This window comes from Leptopilina boulardi, unplaced genomic scaffold, assembly GCF_019393585.1.
Source record: "Leptopilina boulardi isolate dan_hultmark-lab unplaced genomic scaffold, ZJU_Lbou_2.1 LbouV2_405, whole genome shotgun sequence".
Lineage (NCBI taxonomy): Eukaryota > Metazoa > Arthropoda > Insecta > Hymenoptera > Figitidae > Leptopilina > Leptopilina boulardi.
In genome coordinates, this window is record NW_026137980.1 from 106,921 (window position 1) to 126,737 (window position 19,817).

At 22.3% G+C, this 19,817-nt stretch overlaps 2 protein-coding genes across 3 annotated transcripts; one reads left to right on the forward strand and one right to left on the reverse strand.

The window, feature by feature from the left end:
- The first annotated feature begins 647 nt into the window (after window positions 1-647).
- Window positions 648-6,925, forward strand: LOC127289303 (replication factor C subunit 1). The gene is made up of 12 exons (XM_051317156.1): window positions 648-815; window positions 1,213-1,329; window positions 1,593-1,823; window positions 1,910-2,063; window positions 2,150-3,370; window positions 3,821-4,050; window positions 4,303-4,640; window positions 4,739-4,957; window positions 5,043-5,207; window positions 5,403-5,478; window positions 5,819-6,004; window positions 6,136-6,925. The coding sequence occupies exons 1-12, from the start codon at window positions 807-809 to the stop codon at window positions 6,259-6,261; spliced, it is 3,072 nt and encodes a 1,023-aa protein (XP_051173113.1). The 5' UTR covers window positions 648-806; the 3' UTR covers window positions 6,262-6,925.
- On the reverse strand, window positions 6,769-14,725 carry LOC127289306 (angiotensin-converting enzyme-like). 2 transcript variants are annotated; one of them, XM_051317160.1, is made up of 9 exons: window positions 14,580-14,725; window positions 12,749-13,014; window positions 11,834-12,203; window positions 11,330-11,648; window positions 9,431-9,655; window positions 8,638-9,163; window positions 8,260-8,514; window positions 7,189-7,364; window positions 6,769-7,018 (listed from the first exon to the last, which is right to left on the reverse strand). In XM_051317160.1, exons 2-9 carry the CDS (start codon window positions 12,757-12,759, stop codon window positions 6,987-6,989), a joined length of 1,914 nt encoding a protein of 637 aa, XP_051173117.1. In that variant the 5' UTR covers window positions 12,760-13,014; window positions 14,580-14,725; the 3' UTR covers window positions 6,769-6,986. The 2 variants fall into 2 exon arrangements, with proteins under 2 accessions (XP_051173117.1, XP_051173118.1); XM_051317161.1 differs by lacking the exon at window positions 14,580-14,725 and having other exon boundaries at window positions 12,749-13,094.
- Between the last annotated feature and the right edge of the window lie 5,092 nt (window positions 14,726-19,817).

Below are 19,817 nucleotides of genomic sequence, written 5' to 3' on the forward strand. Positions count from 1 at the left end.
TTTTTCTGTTTGAAACTTTCTCTATAATTACATGCCTTTTTTGCATTTTGTTAACAATATTATTAAATATTTAATAAAATAATTGTAATGAATTATGAAACATATAAATTGAAAATTAAATTGAATGGACAAAGGAATAGAAGCGGAGGCGCTAGTAATATTAAAATATGTACTCACTCGTGAAAAGAAACACCTTTTGCATATTTTTTTTTTCCTACAGCACGCAGATACTATAACCACTTTCACTTTAATGTTAATTTCAATTACATAAATATTAATAAAACAAATTACGAAAAATCTTCAAATCTCGTGTCAAACAAATGAAAACCACTACTATCTCACGAATCACACAAACGTGCGCGCACAATAACAGGAGTACAAAACAAGGAATAAACAATATGGAGACTAGAATTCAATTTGAAGCACACCGGAAAATATACATTGAATATACATTAAATACGTATACATACATATAACTTGCCTACACTTTTTTCTCCTTTTCTAACGCACGTGTTTCCACCACGTGTTGCATATCTGATTGCCATGGAGTATTATACGTTCCCAACCCTGACTCAGGTGGTAAATTATGCGCAGATCACGCAGATATTTCTATTACCGACGCGACAAAAATATACCGCCACTTTTATTTACTACAATTTAGGCGGCATGTGATATACAAAATCACTGATAACTTTGTGTCATATATTATCTCCTTGTGACAAATACAACGTAGATATTGATTTTTATATTTAAAACGCGTGAAATAAGTATTTTTATAAAGTTGTACAGTTTTGTAACAAAACAATATGTCAAAAGTACGTATTGACAATTTATATTTTACATTAAATTCTATTTGAAATTCAATTTGTTTCTTTGAGGTTAGGAAATACTTTCAATATTAAATATATATATATATATTTATAAATATTACATTGTCAATAGTTATTTTTTTTAATAAGTAATTAGTGACAAAATTTTTTCTACTAGATCATTTTTACAATTTTTTTTCGAGAGAATATGTTTTAATAAAAACATAATTTAGTTTTTTCTAGAAAATATTAATTTTAATTTCTTTTCACAATTAGTTTAAAAATATTTTTAATTGGTATAGTTTTACAAAATTTAATTTTATTCCTTAACAGAAACAAATTGTTTTAATGATAAATTATACAAAAAAAAAAAAAACTAAAGTATCGAATTTTTTTTTGTTAGGATATCAGATCTTTTTTCAAACCAATTGGCAGTAAAACAACTGCTCCAAAAAAAGAACCAGTTATTTCCTCTGACGAAGAAGATGCAAAATCCTCGAAAATTACAAAAAAATCAAAGGTTGATTTTTCTATATTTTTTAATTTAATTTATATTATTATACTCTAATGTTATTTTATTTCTATATTTTTGTTTTTCAATAAATTTAATTAATCAATTTTAATTTTAACAATTAAATTTGAAATATAAGAATTTTTCTTAATGGAGATATAATTTTATTTCTACAATTTTGTGTAATTAATTTATAATTCTTAGAATTAAATTATTAAAAAAAAAAAAAAAGAACTTGCAAATTATATAATTTGGAATTTTTTAAAATTCAGGTTGTAGAGAAAAAACGTAGGAAACATGTATTGTCAGATTCTGAGGATGAAGAGCCAATTAAGAAGGAGGTACATAAAAAAACAGAGAAAAAAATAACAGAAAATCATAAAAATGTTTCGGCATCCGATATATTTGGTAAAGGTCCAATAAAAAGGGAAGCTGCGACAAAAATTGTCAAAAAACCAAAGGAAACAAAGGAAATTAAAAAAGTTGACAAGAAAATCAAAACCGTGTGTGAAAAATTCAATTTTTTTTTATTTGGCTTTTGAATTTTTTTTTTTATTCAATTTTATTAATTTAAAATTTTACATTTTAGGAATTAGAATTTCACGATGATGATATGAATTCATCAATTCTTGCTATTGACGAATCATTGGCAATTGAAGAAAGTTTAGCTGCCGTCAAATCAGAGGAATTGAAAAAAATTGATTCAGTCAGTGGCACTTTAAAAAAGAACAATGAAAATCAAGGTTGGCATTTATTGGAAAATAAATTTTTTATTTATTTATTTATTTTTTTTTGCACAAATTCTAACGAAATTTGAATTATTTCTCAGTTATCGAGAAAGAAAAACCATCGGATTTGTTGCCGAAAAAAATGAAAGAAAAAAAATCACCGAAAAAGCATTTGGAAATTGATAAAGATTCAAAAACGGGCATAAAACGTAAATCAAATAAAACTCACAGTAAATTGGAAATTGATGTTAGTGAGAAGAGTACAAAAAAAGCAAAATTTGATATATCCTCCGATATGTTTGAGGAAATAATTGAAAAGAAAAAACAAACTTCGGCACTTTATCAACAATTTTTACATCGAGGTGGTGCACGTAATCCTGGTTCAAAAGAAATTCCCATTGGCGCTGATTATTGTCTCGCTGGTTTAAGTTTTCTAGTAACTGGTGTTCTCGATTCACTTGAACGTGAGGAGGCTGATGAATTAATACAAAAATACGGTGGTCGAATGCTTCATCAAGTTTCACGTAAAACTGATTATGTAATTTGTGGCGATCAACCTGGTCCTTCAAAATTAAGTAAAGCCGAGAGTTTAAAAGTGCCAATAATATCGGAAGATGAATTATTTGATTTAATTCGTACACGACCAGCTGGACGTAGTACAAATATTATAAAATCTCACAGCAAAGCACAAGGACATGTACGTCCAAAATCACCAGAACCCGAGCCAATTCATCCAATTTCACCGCCGAGAAAAAAGAATAAACCCAATGGATTTGAAAATGAAAATAAAAATGAAAAATTAGAGGAGAAAATTATTGAAATAAATCAAGAAAGTAAAAATGAGAAAAAAGACGAAAAAACGAGTGAGAATAATAAATCGACGGAGAAAATTGAAAAGAATAAAAAAATTGAAACATTGGAAAATAGTGAATCGACAAATTCAACGTCATTCACAAAAACAGATGCTTTGGTTGAAAAATATCGACCGCAAACAATGAAACAATTAATTGGTCAACAGGGCGACAAGAGTAATGCAAAGAAATTTCACTTTTGGTTGAGTAATTGGTACAAGAATCGTAGCTCAAAAGTAAAACCATCGAAACCAACGCCATGGACAAAAAATGACGATGGATCATTTTTCAAAGCTGCTTTACTTTCTGGTCCACCGGGAATTGGAAAAACAACAACTGTCTATGTTGTTACCAAAGAACTTGGTTTTGATTTACTTGAATTCAATGCCTCGGACACGAGGAGTAAAAAATTATTAAAAGATGAAGTCTCTGATTTACTGTCAAATACAACCGTGAAGGGTTACTTCACAAGTAAGAATTTTTATTTTTATTTAATTAAATTGAAAATTTTTATTAAAAATAAATTTAATAGAGACTTTTTGGTAATTATTATTTCAAAAATTTTGTTGGTATCGTCCCTTTTTTAGGACAATAAAGAAAGGGAATAATAATTTAGAAAAATAACGATGCTGCAGTACGCAACGTTTATAATCAACGATTAGAAATCAATTTTTATTTAACACGGAAATTTATAAAATTGTTGATCTAAAAAATAGTTTTTTTTTAATAATTTTTTGATTAATAAAAACTATGAGAAATATTTTTTAGGCAAAAAATTATTTCTCTAAAAATCGTTTATTATAAACGTTATTTTTTTCAAATTTTAAATATTTTTATTAATTTTTATTTTTGTTTCTTTTTGATTACTTTATTGTTTGTTTAAAAAACAAAAAAAAAAGTGTAGAATTTTTTCTATCGTAGACGATAAAACGGAAAAATCAACTAAAAATCATGTTTTACTGATGGACGAAGTTGATGGAATGGCAGGAAATGAAGATCGTGGTGGTTTACAGGAATTAATTGCATTAATTAAATCCACGGATATTCCCATTGTTTGCGTTTGTAACGATAGAAATAATCCAAAAATGAGAACATTGGCAAATTACACATTCGATCTTCGCTTCCAAAGACCAAGGATTGAGCAAATTAGGGTGAATATTAAAAAAAAAAACAATTATTCAATTATATTTTCAGATATTTTTAACAAAAAATTGAAATTAGTCACAAATCAGAGAAATTTTGGAAATTGAACAAAAATTTACAGAATAAGGAGAAAAAAACAGAATATTATTTAGTAAAAATGTGCGAGCAACTTTATTTTTAACAATTTGAATTATTAAAAGTTGTATTTAAAAAATTTGTTTTTTTAAATTATTAATATATAATATTAATTATAATTTTAGGGGGCAATGATGTCGTTGTGTTTCAAGGAAAACATAAAAATCAAGTCCGAGGAATTAAATCAATTAATTGAATCAACAAATCAAGATATTCGTCAAGTAATAAATCATTTAGCATTACTTGGTGCAAACGTCGAGGGTAAGGATGAAACGGACAATAAAAAAGTTGTAAATAAAGATATGAAACTTGGACCATGGGATGTTGTTCGAAAAGTTTTCACTGAATCCGAGCATAAAAATATGAATATTCACGATAAAAGTGGATTATTTTTCCACGATTACAGTATTGCACCATTATTTGTTCAAGAAAATTATCTCTCCGTTGTTCCAAAAGCACCAAAGTAAGTTTTTCATTAATTAATTAATTAATTAATATTATTATAAATTTAACTTATAATTATAATAATTATATTATAATTTTAACTTTTAACTATTTGAGGAACGAAATTTTGGAGCGAGTTGCAAAAAGTGCTGAGAGTTTGTGTATTGGCGATCTCATTGAAAATGCAATTCGTGGTAATGGCGCATGGTCACTTTTACCAACTCAAGCAATGTTTTCGTCAGTGATTCCTGGTTCTTTAATGTCCGGTTATGTGGCCGGTCAAATTACATTTCCATCATGGCTTGGACGAAATTCAAAACGTAATAAAATGGATAGGTGAGAATTGTATATATTTTTTGAAAATAAATTTATTCAAGATAAATTTTAAAAACAAACATAAAAAAATGAATTTTCTTCTTAGATTATTGCAAGAAATTACGGTTCACGCTCGGACAACGACAGGAGCAAGTAAAGAAGCAATGAATTTGGATTATCTACCTCAATTAAGAAACGCTATCACGAGACCTTTAATTGAAGAAGATGTTGAAACATCTATCGATGTTATGAATCAATATCATTTATCAAGGTTTATTTCATTTTTATTTCTTTGAAAATAAATTATTGAAATTTATTAATTATTACTATTATATAAATATAATATAATAATTAATTTAATTAATTATTAAATATTATAAAGTTGTGGTAAATCATTATCATAAATTATTTTATTTTCTTTTTTTTTCATTGTCAAACATTTTTTTTATGTACTCTTTCGCTTTAGGGATGATTTTGATTCAATATTGGAAGTTTCTTTATGGCCTGGAAGTCGTAATCCAATGCAGTTCGTTGAAACAAAGGTTCGTAAATTTGCAATTATTTTAAAAAATTTTATTCAATTATATATATGGGTTAATAAATTGTCATTTTTCTGTCCTGTCGAAAATCAATATTTATTGATGTCAAAAGTAACCTTTTAATTTTAATCGACAATAAGAAAATTATATTTTTCATTGTTATATTCACAGGAATAATTTTTTTTTATTTTCTTTTATTCCAGTAGAATTGATAAATCCTTGAAAATGTTTTTTTGAAAAATTATATATTATATTATTTAGGGAAAAAATCATTTAATCGAAGGCATTTTACTCGAATTTTAAAAAAATTTCTCACTTTTTAAAACATAATCGTAATATTTAGGTAAAATCGGCATTTACAAGGGCTTATAATAAAAATGCTGCAACTGGTGCGTACGCATTGAATGCCACTGTAAGTAAAAAGAAGAAAACCACAGCCTCACAGGACGAAGAATTGGAAGGTTTAGAAGATGAAGAAATTGCGGATTCTGAGGAGGAAGATGATATTGATGTTTCGAAAATGATGAAGGTAATTAAAAATTTTTATATTTTTCTTCTAATATAATTAAATTGAAATAGGTACATTAATTTTAATTTTGTAAAATGAAAAATTTTCTTAAATGATAATAAACAAATAATATATTATATTTAAAAAATTAGACGAAGAAAGCAACAGCAAGTAAGAAAACTTCTTCAAAAGATGAAGATAAACCGTCCACGAGTAAGAAGAATTCGAAAAATGATGATAAACCGAAACGAGGGAAAGGTCGAGGAAAAGCAAAATAAAAATCTAAATAACAAGAAGTGAACGAAAAATTTTTTTCATTTTTTCAAAAAACAAAAAAAGGATAAAATTTGTCAATGATTCCTAAAATTTTTTTTGCATTCTTTTAAAACAAATTTTTAGGATATATTCTCTTTATAAAATTATCTTCTATTTTGATATTTTCATTTTTTTTTTTTTTTTTTTTTTTTAATCATGTATGCAATTATTTTCGATATTATTATAATATTATAATCATCATCGTCTCTTTTATTTATTTGATTTGTTTATTATGCGCTAATTGTGATAATTTGTTTTATTCTCAATGAATTTTTGTGTCAAATAATAAATATTTTTTGAAAATAATTTGAATTATTCTGTTTATTCCAAATTTTTCCATATCTATACTATTTAAATGAGTATTCGAAAAAAGAAAAAATTTCTTTTTGAATAGATTTAAATAAATTTTTTAATCATTGTTTTTTTTTTCTTGTGAAAAATATTTGACAGACAAAAAAAAACATCAAGAATCATTCGAATTTCTTTTTTTATTTGTTAGATACTTAAAAAAAATACAAGTTTATGCAATAATCGCGGATAAAATGAAAGGTGATGTTTTTTATTGTATTATGGAATGTTTTCGATGTGAAATCACGCAATTTTGTTTTTTTTTCATGTCTTTGATCATTCTATCAATGCAATACAAAATAAATGATTTATTTATTGAATTGTTACATTTATCACAGAATTAGACAAGTTCTCCTCTGGTTTGCACGCATTCTGAAAACAAATTTTTATTTTAAAACAATTGTTATTGAATTACCTACTTTTTTTTATTTAAAAATTTATTTATTTTTTGTTAAATAAATCATTTGTTTTTATTGATAAATGAAAAATTACTTTTTATTTCTAGATTTCGGGGAAAGAAAACTTTTTTTTTTTAAACTTACGTTTGGTGCTGCTTTTCCAGCCAATATATTCATTGGTTTTTTTATTTTCAGCAGTGAGCCAATCCATTAGAGGCTTGAAATAGTCCAAGAGACCTGAGCTACTCATTTTTCGTTGACCTGTCAATACCTCCATAGCATCCTGCCAAGGTTTAGATGATCCCAATTTCAACATTGCCCTAAAAATCAAAAAAAAATTTCTTTATTATATTATTCAATTTTATTTTTAGACATTTTTAACAAAAATTAAAATATTAAAATTAGTCACAAATCAGAGAAATTTTGGAAATTGAACAAATTTAAAGAAAAAGGAAAAAAAACAAAAATTTTTCTTTATTTTTGCATTTTTCCTTTTTTTTGTTTATGAATTTCTAATTCTTACAAGAAATTCTGAAATAATTTCTTTATTCTATAAACAATAATTTACTGGTAAAAATTTGAAAAACAAAATTTTAATTTATGAATAAAATTAGGATAAAAGAAATTAACTATTTTTATAACGGCAAAAATTTTCACTGAAATATTTAAAGATAAAATTTGTCATTAAAAAAAGAAAAATAATAATTAATTAGTCTGATTATATTTGAAAATTCTCTAGTCAAGAAATTAAATCTAATTTTACATTGAAAATTATCATAAAAACTCCAAATTTTAATTAATTTTATTTTTTTTAATTATTTTAATTAAAAAATATGTGACATAAAGGTTTTAAATATTTTTTTACTAAAAAATGTTTTTTAAATTAATAAATAATATAATAATTTCTTCATATAGAAATTTAGTAAAATATTTATTAATTAAAAAATTAAAAATATTAATAATTTACTATTGAAAAAAAATTATTAACTGCATAATAATTTGTTATTGAACCAATTTTACATTTGATGACAAAAATTGTCAAAAGCAAATTTGATGATAAAATATTAGAATTTAAAAAATTTCTAAAATTGACGATTTAAATTCTTTTGTAATATTAAATTAATGAATTAAAAACATTTTCTTTTTATTTAATAAATTATTTGTTAAATTATTTAATTATTTTAATTATATAAAAAATATATATATTTGACTTACTTCATTCGATTTCCTGCCTTCTTGCTGTCCGTAATATCACACTCGTGAAGTGGTTTTGATTTTGGATTATTTGGATCAAATTCACCAGCTTCAATGCATAAGGCTCGATGAAATTGAAATTGAACGACAAAACTCACATAATATCTCAAATATTCCACATCCGAAATTATATGATATTTTGATGCAGCATCAAAATCTTGCTCTGTTCTATCAACTGGTGGCTCTATTCCTTGATAATCTTGTGACAATTTCCACCTGAAAAAATTTTTTTTTTAATTATTAACATTAATTAAATCGTAATTGCAAAAACATTTTTTTTTTCATGAAAGAATTGAAATTTTAAATAAACAATAATAAATTTCATTATTATTATCATACCAATTGCAATTATATTGATCGGGTGTGACTTCGCCTCTAAATATATTCCATCTCCATAAATCCATAATATAAGCAAACGGAAGAAAGACAATTTTCTCCATTCCTTTCAAAAATAAATGATTTAATGATGCTTTATCGTCACTTGTATAATTTGCCAAAAGTTTAATTTTTTGCAAATGATCAGGCGTTGAGACACTTAAACTCATAACATCGCCAACGGCCTCATGAAATCCTGGATTAGCACCTTCACGAAAAACAACAGGCTGATCCTTATATTGTAAATAATATTGAATATGACCCATTTCATGATGAGCAGTTAATAATGAATCCGATGTAATTCGTGTGCATTGTTTAATTCGAAAATCTTTACCATCATAAAAGTCCCATGCACTAGCGTGACAAACCATTTCACGATCTTTTGGTTTTTCTAATATTGAATTTTTCCAAAATAATTCGGGCATTGCACTCATATTCATTGATACAAAACATGTTTCGGCCAATTTAAATATTCTTTCTGCATTGTATTCTGCAATAAAGAAGAAAAACGAAAGATAACATAAAATAGTAATTCACATTTTTTTTTATTTTCTTTCTCTACTTTATGAAATTTTAAAAAAATATATTTCTCATAAAATTTTTCTCTTCAAATTTTTATCGTATCTGTTCATCCTCGAAAATGTATTTTTGTAAATTGTTTAAACTTATGGTTTAGATTATATTTTTATAACAAATATAAAAATAATAATAAATAAAAAATATAATTTTTTTTTTTTTTGAGAAAAACATTATTTACTTTGTTCAACCATAGCTGGAGTGGCGTCAGGCAACATTTTGCCCTCATATGGAATAGTAAAGTCGGCAATATTGTCCCATGTTTGGGCCCACATGTTACCAAGTAAATGAGCTGGAATTGGTCCATCCTTGGTGACAATGGCATCTCCATATTTTGCTCTCAACTTCCTTCGCACATAGGCATGAATTTGAAGATAAAGTGGTTTAATTTCATTCCAAACAGTCTCTAAAAGAAAAAATTATATTTATAACAACATTTTTTTACATTTATTTCAATTTCAGTTTCATTTTAAAAATTTCTATTTAAAAAAAAATGAAGCATTGAAATTTTTAGACAAAAATTCGAATTTTTTTTTGCAATACTACTTTTACGTATGCAAAGCAAATATTAGTTATCTATACGTATACAAATTGTATATTTTACACGAATAGAAAATTTTTCCAGTTGTAGTAGTTAATTTCCCTGTTTGTGAACGTAATAACCTTACAAACTATATATTCTATACTTGTGGTTTTATTTTCTTAGTTATATATATTATTGTTCCTACGAACATGAAAATAATTTTTATTTACGAATTTTGAAAAAATTAATATTTATTATTATCTAATATTTAATTAATTGTCCCGTTTATATTATGAAATAAATTTTCTTTTCTTAAAAAGACAAAAAAATATGATATTCACAAGAATTAAAATTTTTCAATTCTTTTTTTCATTTTGCGTTCCTATTTGGAGAATACACTAAACGGAACCTGTTATTTAAAATGATAATAAATATTAAAATAAAAACTTTTTAAAAATATTTTTTAACTACAATCGAAACAATTTTCTGTTATTAATTAATTTTTAATTCTGAATTTAAAAAACACTAAGTTTCAATGGCGTAAGAAATATAACTTTTTGAAAATATTATATGTATAATAATTGCAATTTTCAATTTTATAATTATTTTTTTATTTGCATAAGAAGCCAAATTTTTCACTTATAAAATCGTCAAATGTTAATTTTGTAAAATTAAACATCTTATATAATTCGGAAATTATTAAATTTAAATAAATTTTTGTCAAATGTATTGAAAATTTTAATTTTTCATTTAATTAATTGACAAACAAATTAAGTCTTTTTACATTTGAGTTCGATTTTTAAAACTTTTTTTCAATTTATACAATTAATATTCTAATTAGTTAATAATATTAATTTGTTAAAAAAAAAAGAAATTTAGTTTCTTTGAAATAAAATTATAATATACTTCTATCAATAAATGCATTTTGAAATATTTGACACATTTTAAAAATTTTTAATTTTTTAAAAACAATTTTTTAGTAAGTATAAAATACTTTTATCTTTTAAAACAAATATAATTGATTTGGAAAAATTTTTGTACATTTATTTTGTACTAATTTAGAAAAATAGTTTTCCCTCCTTTATCCTTCAAACAAATTCGATAAATGTTAATTTGTTTTTAAAATTAAGTGTCTTTTTAAATAAATTTTTGTACATTCAAATCTCCATTTAGTTTCACTAACTCTAATTAAAAGTTAATCAGTGGCTTTTAATTTTAGCACAAAATTGTTAAACATTTAGAAAATTTTACTTTATTATTAAAAAAGAAAAAAATTTTGTTTATTAACATGAAATATTATTTACCATTTTCGTTAAATTTTAAAAGAGGATAAATTTTTTAAAAATCTTGTTTACCAACAAAAAGAAAAAACAAATTGACAAAATTTCCTGATTTCAAAAAAATATAAAAATTATTATTATTATTATGTCTATCTTTTTTTTTCCTCAATTCCGAAATATTGTTTTAAAGATAAAAATTTATATTTGTGTTTAAAAAAAAAATTGCTTAATAATATTTAAATTATTTGAAATTAATTAAAAATATAATTTCTCTCACCAACTTGTTCCTGAAAATCTTTGGCTTCATATTCATCTAACCATTCTTCAGATTTATCATTGAATCCATTCAAACGTGCTGCCTCATTTCCAAGTTCAACATATCTAGGAAAGAAAGGTTTCATTTTTTCAGCTGAAACTTTTCTCCATTCAATCCAAATATGTTTAAGAACATTAGCATCACGACTGGTTGCCAATAATTCAGTGATTTCTGGTTCAAGGGCCAAATCACATTTTGTTGGATTTCTTAGTTCGCAAATTTTTGCAGTTGAATAAATTTTCGACATTTGACTCGTGATATTTTCATATTCTTCGAATTTCTGTAATTACCATTAGTAATATATAATTTATTATAATTATATAATAATCTTGCAATTTTTTTTTGTAGTTTGAAAATTATTAAAAAATTAGTTACAATTTTTTTTCAAATTGCTTTAAATAAATTAAAGAAATTCTATTTAAAAAAAAATGTAATATTGAAATAAAATTAAAATTTAATAATTACAGCTTCGGATAAAGCGGATGTTCCAATGTTGCTAATTTTGGAAAATTGTCTCCTTGCATCTTCATCCTTTATATCCTTCCAGGGAATTTTTTTCACTTTTTCCCACAATTCTTTTTTATAGGCTGCAGCTTGACTCGAAACTTTTATTTTCTCATCTAAATTAGCGTCTGTCAAATTACTATCATAATTCCATGTCGCTATTACTTCTTTATTATTCCAGACTCCAAGTTCATCGTTTACTTTTTTTAAAAATTGTCTCGCATTTTCCAAACACTCTTTCGAATCAGTTTCAGTTACTGGTGTCTCTGATTCTTTAGTTTCTTGTGGAAATCCTAATGTCACTGCTACAAGAACTGCCAATATCAGCAGACTGTAAATAATAATGAAAGAAAATTTATATTATATTATAAACATTTATTTCTTATTCACAATTTTTTGCACTTTTGAATTAAGTGATAAAAAAAAATACAAAATAAAATAAATTACAATTTAAGTAATTCGTACAAATTTTTCAATTTGTTGTAAATTTGTATAAAAAAAAGTATTTGAGAGTCTAGAAGGTCATTATTATTTGAAAAACAAATATTTATAATTACTTTCATTTAAAATTTACCTTTAAATTTCCATTATTACTATAATAATTATACAATAGTAATTTATTAATAAAATTAAAATTAAATTTTTACAATTTGCAAATAATAATCGTCAATAATTTAAAATTATTTATATAATTGTTTAGAAATAAAAAAAAAATAAAACGAAATTTTTCTCTAAAAATTAAGCAATGTAAAAATAATTAAAAACAATTTAAATATATAAGTAAAAATATTTTTCATTTCATTATTTTAATAGCATAATTTTTATTTTATTTTTAAAATATAAAGAAAATAAAGAAAGTAATTGTAAAAAACTTACGCTCGCAACATTTCGATTTTGTTTTTAATAAGAAACCAATCGAGATTTGTAGAATTAGAAAAATTATTTATACACAAAAAAAAGTCACAATTTCACAGTGATGGAAAAATTAAAAACACTCTTCATAAAGGTGTATTCAAGTCCTACACTGCCCACTACTATTAAAAAGTAAATGTGTTTTCAATGGCAAGCTGTTACTTTTATGCTACTTCCCCACTCCTTTGTGCTTCAATATTCCTTAATGGACCTTGTTCTTCAGATTGTAACTGATAAAAAAAAATAACCATTTTTTATATATTTTCTATATAAATTAATCGTTATCTTTCATTTAAATTTTTTGACTTTTATATATTATTAAATTAATTTCTACTTTTCAATACAATATTAATAGATTCTAGTGTAACTCATAATAAACACGATATATATTTATCAATAATAGTAAAATGCTACACAAGTATTAAAATTATCGCGATTATAATCTCCTCAACATAGAATATAAATAATATATAATATAATAAATAATGATAAATTATTATTATTATTTTTGTGGAAATTAATTTTATAATTTTTAAAATAAAAATTATAAAATAATAAATAATAATAATAATAGATAAATAATAACTAAATTATAATTTATATAGAAAAACAAAAAATTATAATTTGTTTATAAAATTATAAATAAACAAATATTGACATTAATTAGAAAAATTTAATTTACAACGACAAAAATATTTTGTTTATTGTTAATGCGCGTAAATTTACGTAAATTTTATGTAAATAGAAAAAATTTTAATAAGAATGGAAAATGTTTAAATAATTTTGTATATATTGTATATTATATATGATAAACAAAAACATGTTTTACTGTTACGTTCCTTTTCCTTGATCGATATTGAATTTATTATTTTAAAATTGATTACTTTCAATGAAATTTAAATAACGCTAATGTTTATCGACGCATTGTATAAATTTTGTTATGTAATTTGACGAATTTTTGTGTGTCATAAAATGTACCATTTTTCCACGTGTTAATTTTAATAAAAAAAATAATAAGGAAAATTTCTCTCTAACTTAATAAATTTTCATAAACGAGACACAATAGAGAATTTTTAACACAACTTAAAAATAAATTTACAATTTTCTATATTAAAACTTTTTTTTTTTTATTTAAAATTAACATGTTACCTAATTCATAAAAATTAAAAAATAAATTCAATAAATTACTAGGTACGAATAATTATATTTCAATAGAGGCAATTATATTGGAAAATTGAAAATTAGAAAAACAAAAAGAAACTGACAATGTTAATAAAAAATAAATAATTAATTTGTTGACAAATTTTGTTTTATTCCAAAAAATAAAATATATTTCTAAATTTCAATTAATTATTGATTAATTATTAGAGTTAATCAATTTTTACTAAATTCCCTAGAAAGAAGAATCATTTTACTATATTTTAGAATAAAAATAATTTATAATAATAAAGGGCCCGTATATTTTAGTAAATAAATAATTTATTTTTTATTTATTATTAATTTATAGAATTTATAAAAAAAATGTATTTCATAAAAATTTTGAAGAATATGCAACTAAAAAAATGTTCTTCTATTATTTTAGCCGGAACGACTAGAAGAAAAATGGAAATAGAAATAGAAAAAGAAAATTGAAGAAAATTCTTTTTGAATTTTTCTAAATGAAACAATACAAAGTAGAATGCCATCATTTTAAAATTAATAATAATTTATAAACTAAAATGGAAAATTTCGTAAAAATTCATTAAAATTGAAAGAAAAATATTATAATTAGTTATTTTCATAATGTATTTCAGACCTTTTAAGAAGCTCGGTTGGAGAGCAGTTTATAATAAGACGAATGAGAGCGAGAGATGATTCGCCGTCTCCTACTCCTTCAGAGCGAGTAAATTTGGAACCACGAGCACGTAATAAACACCAAATATGGTCCTTCTTATATTTGCCAATTCGTCAATTCCTAGACAAAGAAAAGATTCGTGTCTTAGAATTTAAAAAAGTAAAAATATATATATTTTTTTTAAAACTACCACATAAATTTTACAAAGGGAATTAATGAAATTTCTTATTATTTTGTTCTTTATATTTAGGTTTTTTTTTATATTTTTTTCTATTATTTATTGGAGATAATAATTTTTCTTTCCATTTTTACTTTTTAATAAAAGTAATTTAATTTTTACCAAAATAAAATTGAAATTTAATTAATCAAATATTTTCTTGTAATGTAATAATTAAGAGAAAAAAAATTTCAATCATTCATCTTCCACTTTTTTAGTTATTCATTTTCATGTAAAATAAAAAAGAACAAATTTGATTCCTTTCTATCATTTTAATATACTAATCTCTCCTGCAAATGATTATTATCAAAAACAAAAAAAAAAAACCTAATCATTTGATTAATTTCTTATCAACAATTATAAGTTTCGAAAAATGAAACAATATAAATATATATCGGTAAATAATGTTTATCAAAATTTTTGTTATGTCCACTTATTTTGTAATTTTTAAATTTATTCAAAAATTTCAACAAAGATAATCGAAAATTAAATTAAATTATTCTAAATTGCTTAAATTGCAATTAAAGAAATGAATAATCAATATAACTAAAAATTATTATATTGTCAATAGTTGGAATATAATTTTTAATATACCAACCAATTTTGACATTGTAAAAATTAAAAATTATTAATTGTCAATTTAGTTGGAATATAATTTTTTACATACAAACAAATTTGTAAAAATATGTATTGTCTTATGTAATTACTTTTGTCAATAATATGTTAATATTTTTCATTTTTTCTGTAAATAAATAATCAGTGTTTGTAGAAAAATTACAGTAAATTAATATCCAAATCAATAAATAAATTTGATAATATGAAAATAAATTAATTTTTTTAGAAAAGTTTTTTAGTAAAAATGAAATTTGCATTATTACTGAAGTTCTTCAAGGAAAACGGAAAACAAGAAATATATATATATATATTAAAAAAATTGAATAAATAATAGAATACATCATTAAATGTAACCTGACACAAATATATTTTTATATCTTTTATATAGGTTTTGCGTCATGTCCTCTGAATTATTGTTGTACGTGAGTCTAGTATTAATTTCACACTACTGTTTCCTCAAAATATGTCCTTGTCGTTGACCAAGAAATTGCACTTTATTTCTGCTTTGCATATTAATATTGTTTTATTTCCCCAAAGGAGAAATCAAAAATTTTTTTTTTTTTTTTTTTGATTTTTTATTATATTAAAAAATAATTTTTCTCTTTCCGTAAAGAAAGACGTAATTCTGACGTAATGTGACAATATTCACACTAAAAAAATTATATCATTTGTTTTAATTAGCTAATAATTGTTTTAAATTTTTTTTTTTAAATATCTACATTATTGTAGTTTTTTAAATTTAGAATTAAAAAAAAAAATTTCTGTAATTTTTTAATATAATTACCAAAAATTTTTTTAGGAAATACAATTTTTTGTTAATGATTATCAGGAGTAATTAGCGAATTTTCATAATTATTTTCAAGAATTGAAAACAATTAATACTAAAAATTTCAATATTTAATTAAAAAACAAAAATGAAAATAAATAAATTAATTAAAAAACAAAAAATTCCTTTTTTTAAATTCCGAATAAAAATAGTAAACTAAAAAAAAAGAAGAAAAAGATCGAAAACTTTGTTTCTATGAGTGAATTAATACTAAAAATTTCAATATTTAATTAAAAAACAAAAATGAAAATAAATAAATTAATTAAAAAACAAAAAATTCCTTTTTTTAAATTCCGAATAAAAATAGTAAACTAAAAAAAAAGAAGAAAAAGATCGAAAACTTTGTTTCTATGAGTGAATTACAGTTGATGTTTATGAACGTTTGAAAAAAAATCATTGATCTCCGAAAATTTCAGGTATATAATAAAATAAAAAAAAAAAAAGACAAATAATGCTAAATAAAATGATTCGAAACAAGAGAGATAACTAAAAGAGAAGGTTGTCGTCGAGGCTTGACCATCATCTAATTGTTTCGCTTCTCAGGTTCCTCACCTTGAACGTTAATAGTCCACATCTTGTATATTTATGTATATGTATATAATATGAAAACTTTCCCAATGCACAAAAACCAATTTTTATCATGATAATTCAATGCTAAGTGAAGACCTAGACACCGAATTTTATGACAATTCGGTTTCCTTTTGATCCTTGATTTTGATATTGCAAAGAAGAGAATTTTATTACTCTCTGCGTTAATTGGTCGAAAACGTTTTTTTTTTTTGTTTGTTTTATTTGCTTTTTTCTTCCCTATTAATTCTCCTATATTTTTTTATCCTTGAACCTGAAACAAAAAAACAGTATAAATTTACTGGCATTTTTTTTATTCATCATTTTTTTTTATCTAGTCAACAATTCCATAATTTCACAAGTTTCTATTTTGGAAAGTTATTTAAAGAATGTGTGGAAGACTGGTTTTTGAGTTTTATGATACACGAAGAAGATGATTCGATTGTTGTTTTTCTATTTTTTTTTCTCTATATTTATATGTAAAATAAAAATAATAATATTAAATATAATGAATAAAATGTAAATAATAAAAATATAAAAATATTTTTTCCATACTATTTTGGAATTAATTTTTGTTGTTTTTAAATTTATTTTATTTTTCATGTTATATTCTTTTCGGATTAAATTTCAAACAGTGAGAAAATGGAACAAAAATATTGAGAAAAAGAATGTTCATTATTGGGAAGCCATTCGTTATATATATATATATATATTGTTAGAAAATCTTCCGGTTCTCATTTTCAAGGCATCAATATTTAAAACTCATAACAGACCTACTATTTAAAAATAAAATCCACTAAAATACATTTGGCAATTAACCTTTGCGTTTCCTAGCTATGCTTTTATAAAAATTATTATCAAAAATATTCCGGAAAAAAGATACGAATAAATTTTTTTTTAACATAAAATTTCGCCTAGTAAAAATTAAAAAATTCTTTTTATTAAATAAAAAGTGAATTTAAAAAAATTCTTACCCTACTTTTATCTTTTATTTTAATAAGGTAAATTTAATTAGATAATTGAGAAAATTATATTAATTATGATTATATTAATTTGTTAAATAAAATAAGTAAATAAAATTTTTAATTTGACAATTTAAATCGGTAAAATAATAAAATAAAATGTATAAGTTTGTTCCGTTTATTATTAAATAAATAAATAAAATTAAAAGATTAAAAAAATGAAAATTTGAAAAATAAAGAGATAGAAATTTGGATAAATTAAGAAAGAAGCAGAATTTTTAATTAAAAAAAAAACATAATGTTAACTTTAAAAATGTAAAAACAAGGAATAAATGAAAACTTTGTTATAAAAATTACAATTTACAATATAAATTTATATATATATAAAAAATATAAATTTTAAATATTTATATCTAAAATGATTAAAAAAATAAAATTTTTTCACACTTTTTCTGACAAAAAGTCTTTTAATTAAAAATATATATTTTTTTATTTATAAATACGGAAATGTGAAATTAGATTAACTTTTGTTTTCATTCTGTCCAATTTTTTCTTAACATTAAAATAGACGAAAATTTTAAAAATAATGAAAATTAGGATAAACGAAAATCCAAACAACAACAACAAAAATAAAAATTACGAATAAACAAGAATTAGAAAAAATAAAGTTTATTTTAAATTTTAGCAAAACATTAATGGAGGAAAAAGTCAAAAATAAAAAAAACAAAAACTTCTGAAAAAATATCGTTTCTTAAAATTTTCAATTTTTCAAATGTTAATTACTCTAAATAGAGTGAAAATTATTAAATAAATACTAATTTATTTATAAAAATACATAGACTGAGAATTTATAATAATAAATCTGAAAAAAAACTCTTCAAAATCAAAAGGTTTTTAATAATATCAAAAACATGTTTTTAGTTTTTATATGATTTGAAAAAACGTAAGGAATCAAAAAAAAGCAAAATTTAAAAACTTTGATATTGTTTATAAAATTTCTGCAAATTTTCTTTTAATAAAAAATTCCTTTAGTTTTTCATATGATTTTCAAATTCAAAGTAACACAATTTTCGGTGAAATGAAAATTTGATTAAATTAAAATTTTGTAAAATGCAAATTAGATTAAATGGAAATTTGATGAAATGCAAATTTTTGAAAATACAAATTTTTTTAAAAGAAAATTTCATCAATTAACAATTCGATTAAATAAGAAATTTTGATTAAAAGCAAAATTCAGAAAAATAAAAATTTTATCCAATGAAAATTCGATGATATGCTAATTTTATTATATTATTATAACTTAGATAATGAAAATTTCGTCAAATAAACAAATCATTTAAAAATTAAAATTTGTTTACAAGCAAAAAGGATTAAAGGAAAATTCACTGAAATGGTAATTTAATTGAATTAAAATTTAAATACTGAAAAATTCGTTCAAAAGAAAATTACATCAATCAACAAATAGGTTGAAGATGAAAATTGTGTAAAAAACAAATTTGAATAAAGAAAAATTCGATAAAATGAAAACTGGATGAAATGCAAACTTCCTCGTAAAATAATAATTTAATTGAGTGAAAAATGAAAATTTGTTTAAATAAAATCTCTGTTAAATACAAATTTTATAAAATAACATTTTTTTCAACAGGAAAGTCTTTCAATTACTAATTCGATTAAAAAAGAAAATTGTGTGAAAAGAAAAGTAGATTAAAGGAAAATTCAATGAAATGCTAATCTAATTAATTTAAAATTCGTATAATGAAAAATTCGTTCAAAATAAAATTCCGTCAAATAACAATTCGATTAAATGAAAATTGTGTCAATAGCAAATTCAATAAAATGCAATTTCTATCGGTAAAATAACAAATTTCATTAAATAAAAAATTTTATTAAACACAATTCTCAAATAAAAATTTCATTAAATGAAAAATAGAATAAAATTAAAAATTCAGTCAAATAACAATTCGCTTAAAAAAAATTCGAGTAAAAGTGCTTATATAATCAATAAATATAAC

Bases quoted from the DNA above. Each gene is read 5' to 3' on its own strand.
- LOC127289303 (XM_051317156.1), top strand. The intron at 1,824-1,909 runs GTGTGTGAAAAA...TTTACATTTTAG, and splicing joins TTGACAAGAAAATCAAAACC to GAATTAGAATTTCACGATGA. The intron at 4,958-5,042 runs GTGAGAATTGTA...TTTTCTTCTTAG, and splicing joins AAACGTAATAAAATGGATAG to ATTATTGCAAGAAATTACGG.
- LOC127289306 (XM_051317160.1), bottom strand. The intron at 11,649-11,833 runs GTAATTATTAAA...TGGTAATTACAG, and splicing joins CATCCGCTTTATCCGAAGCT to AAATTCGAAGAATATGAAAA. The intron at 8,515-8,637 runs GTATGATAATAA...AAATTTTTTCAG, and splicing joins GATCAATATAATTGCAATTG to GTGGAAATTGTCACAAGATT.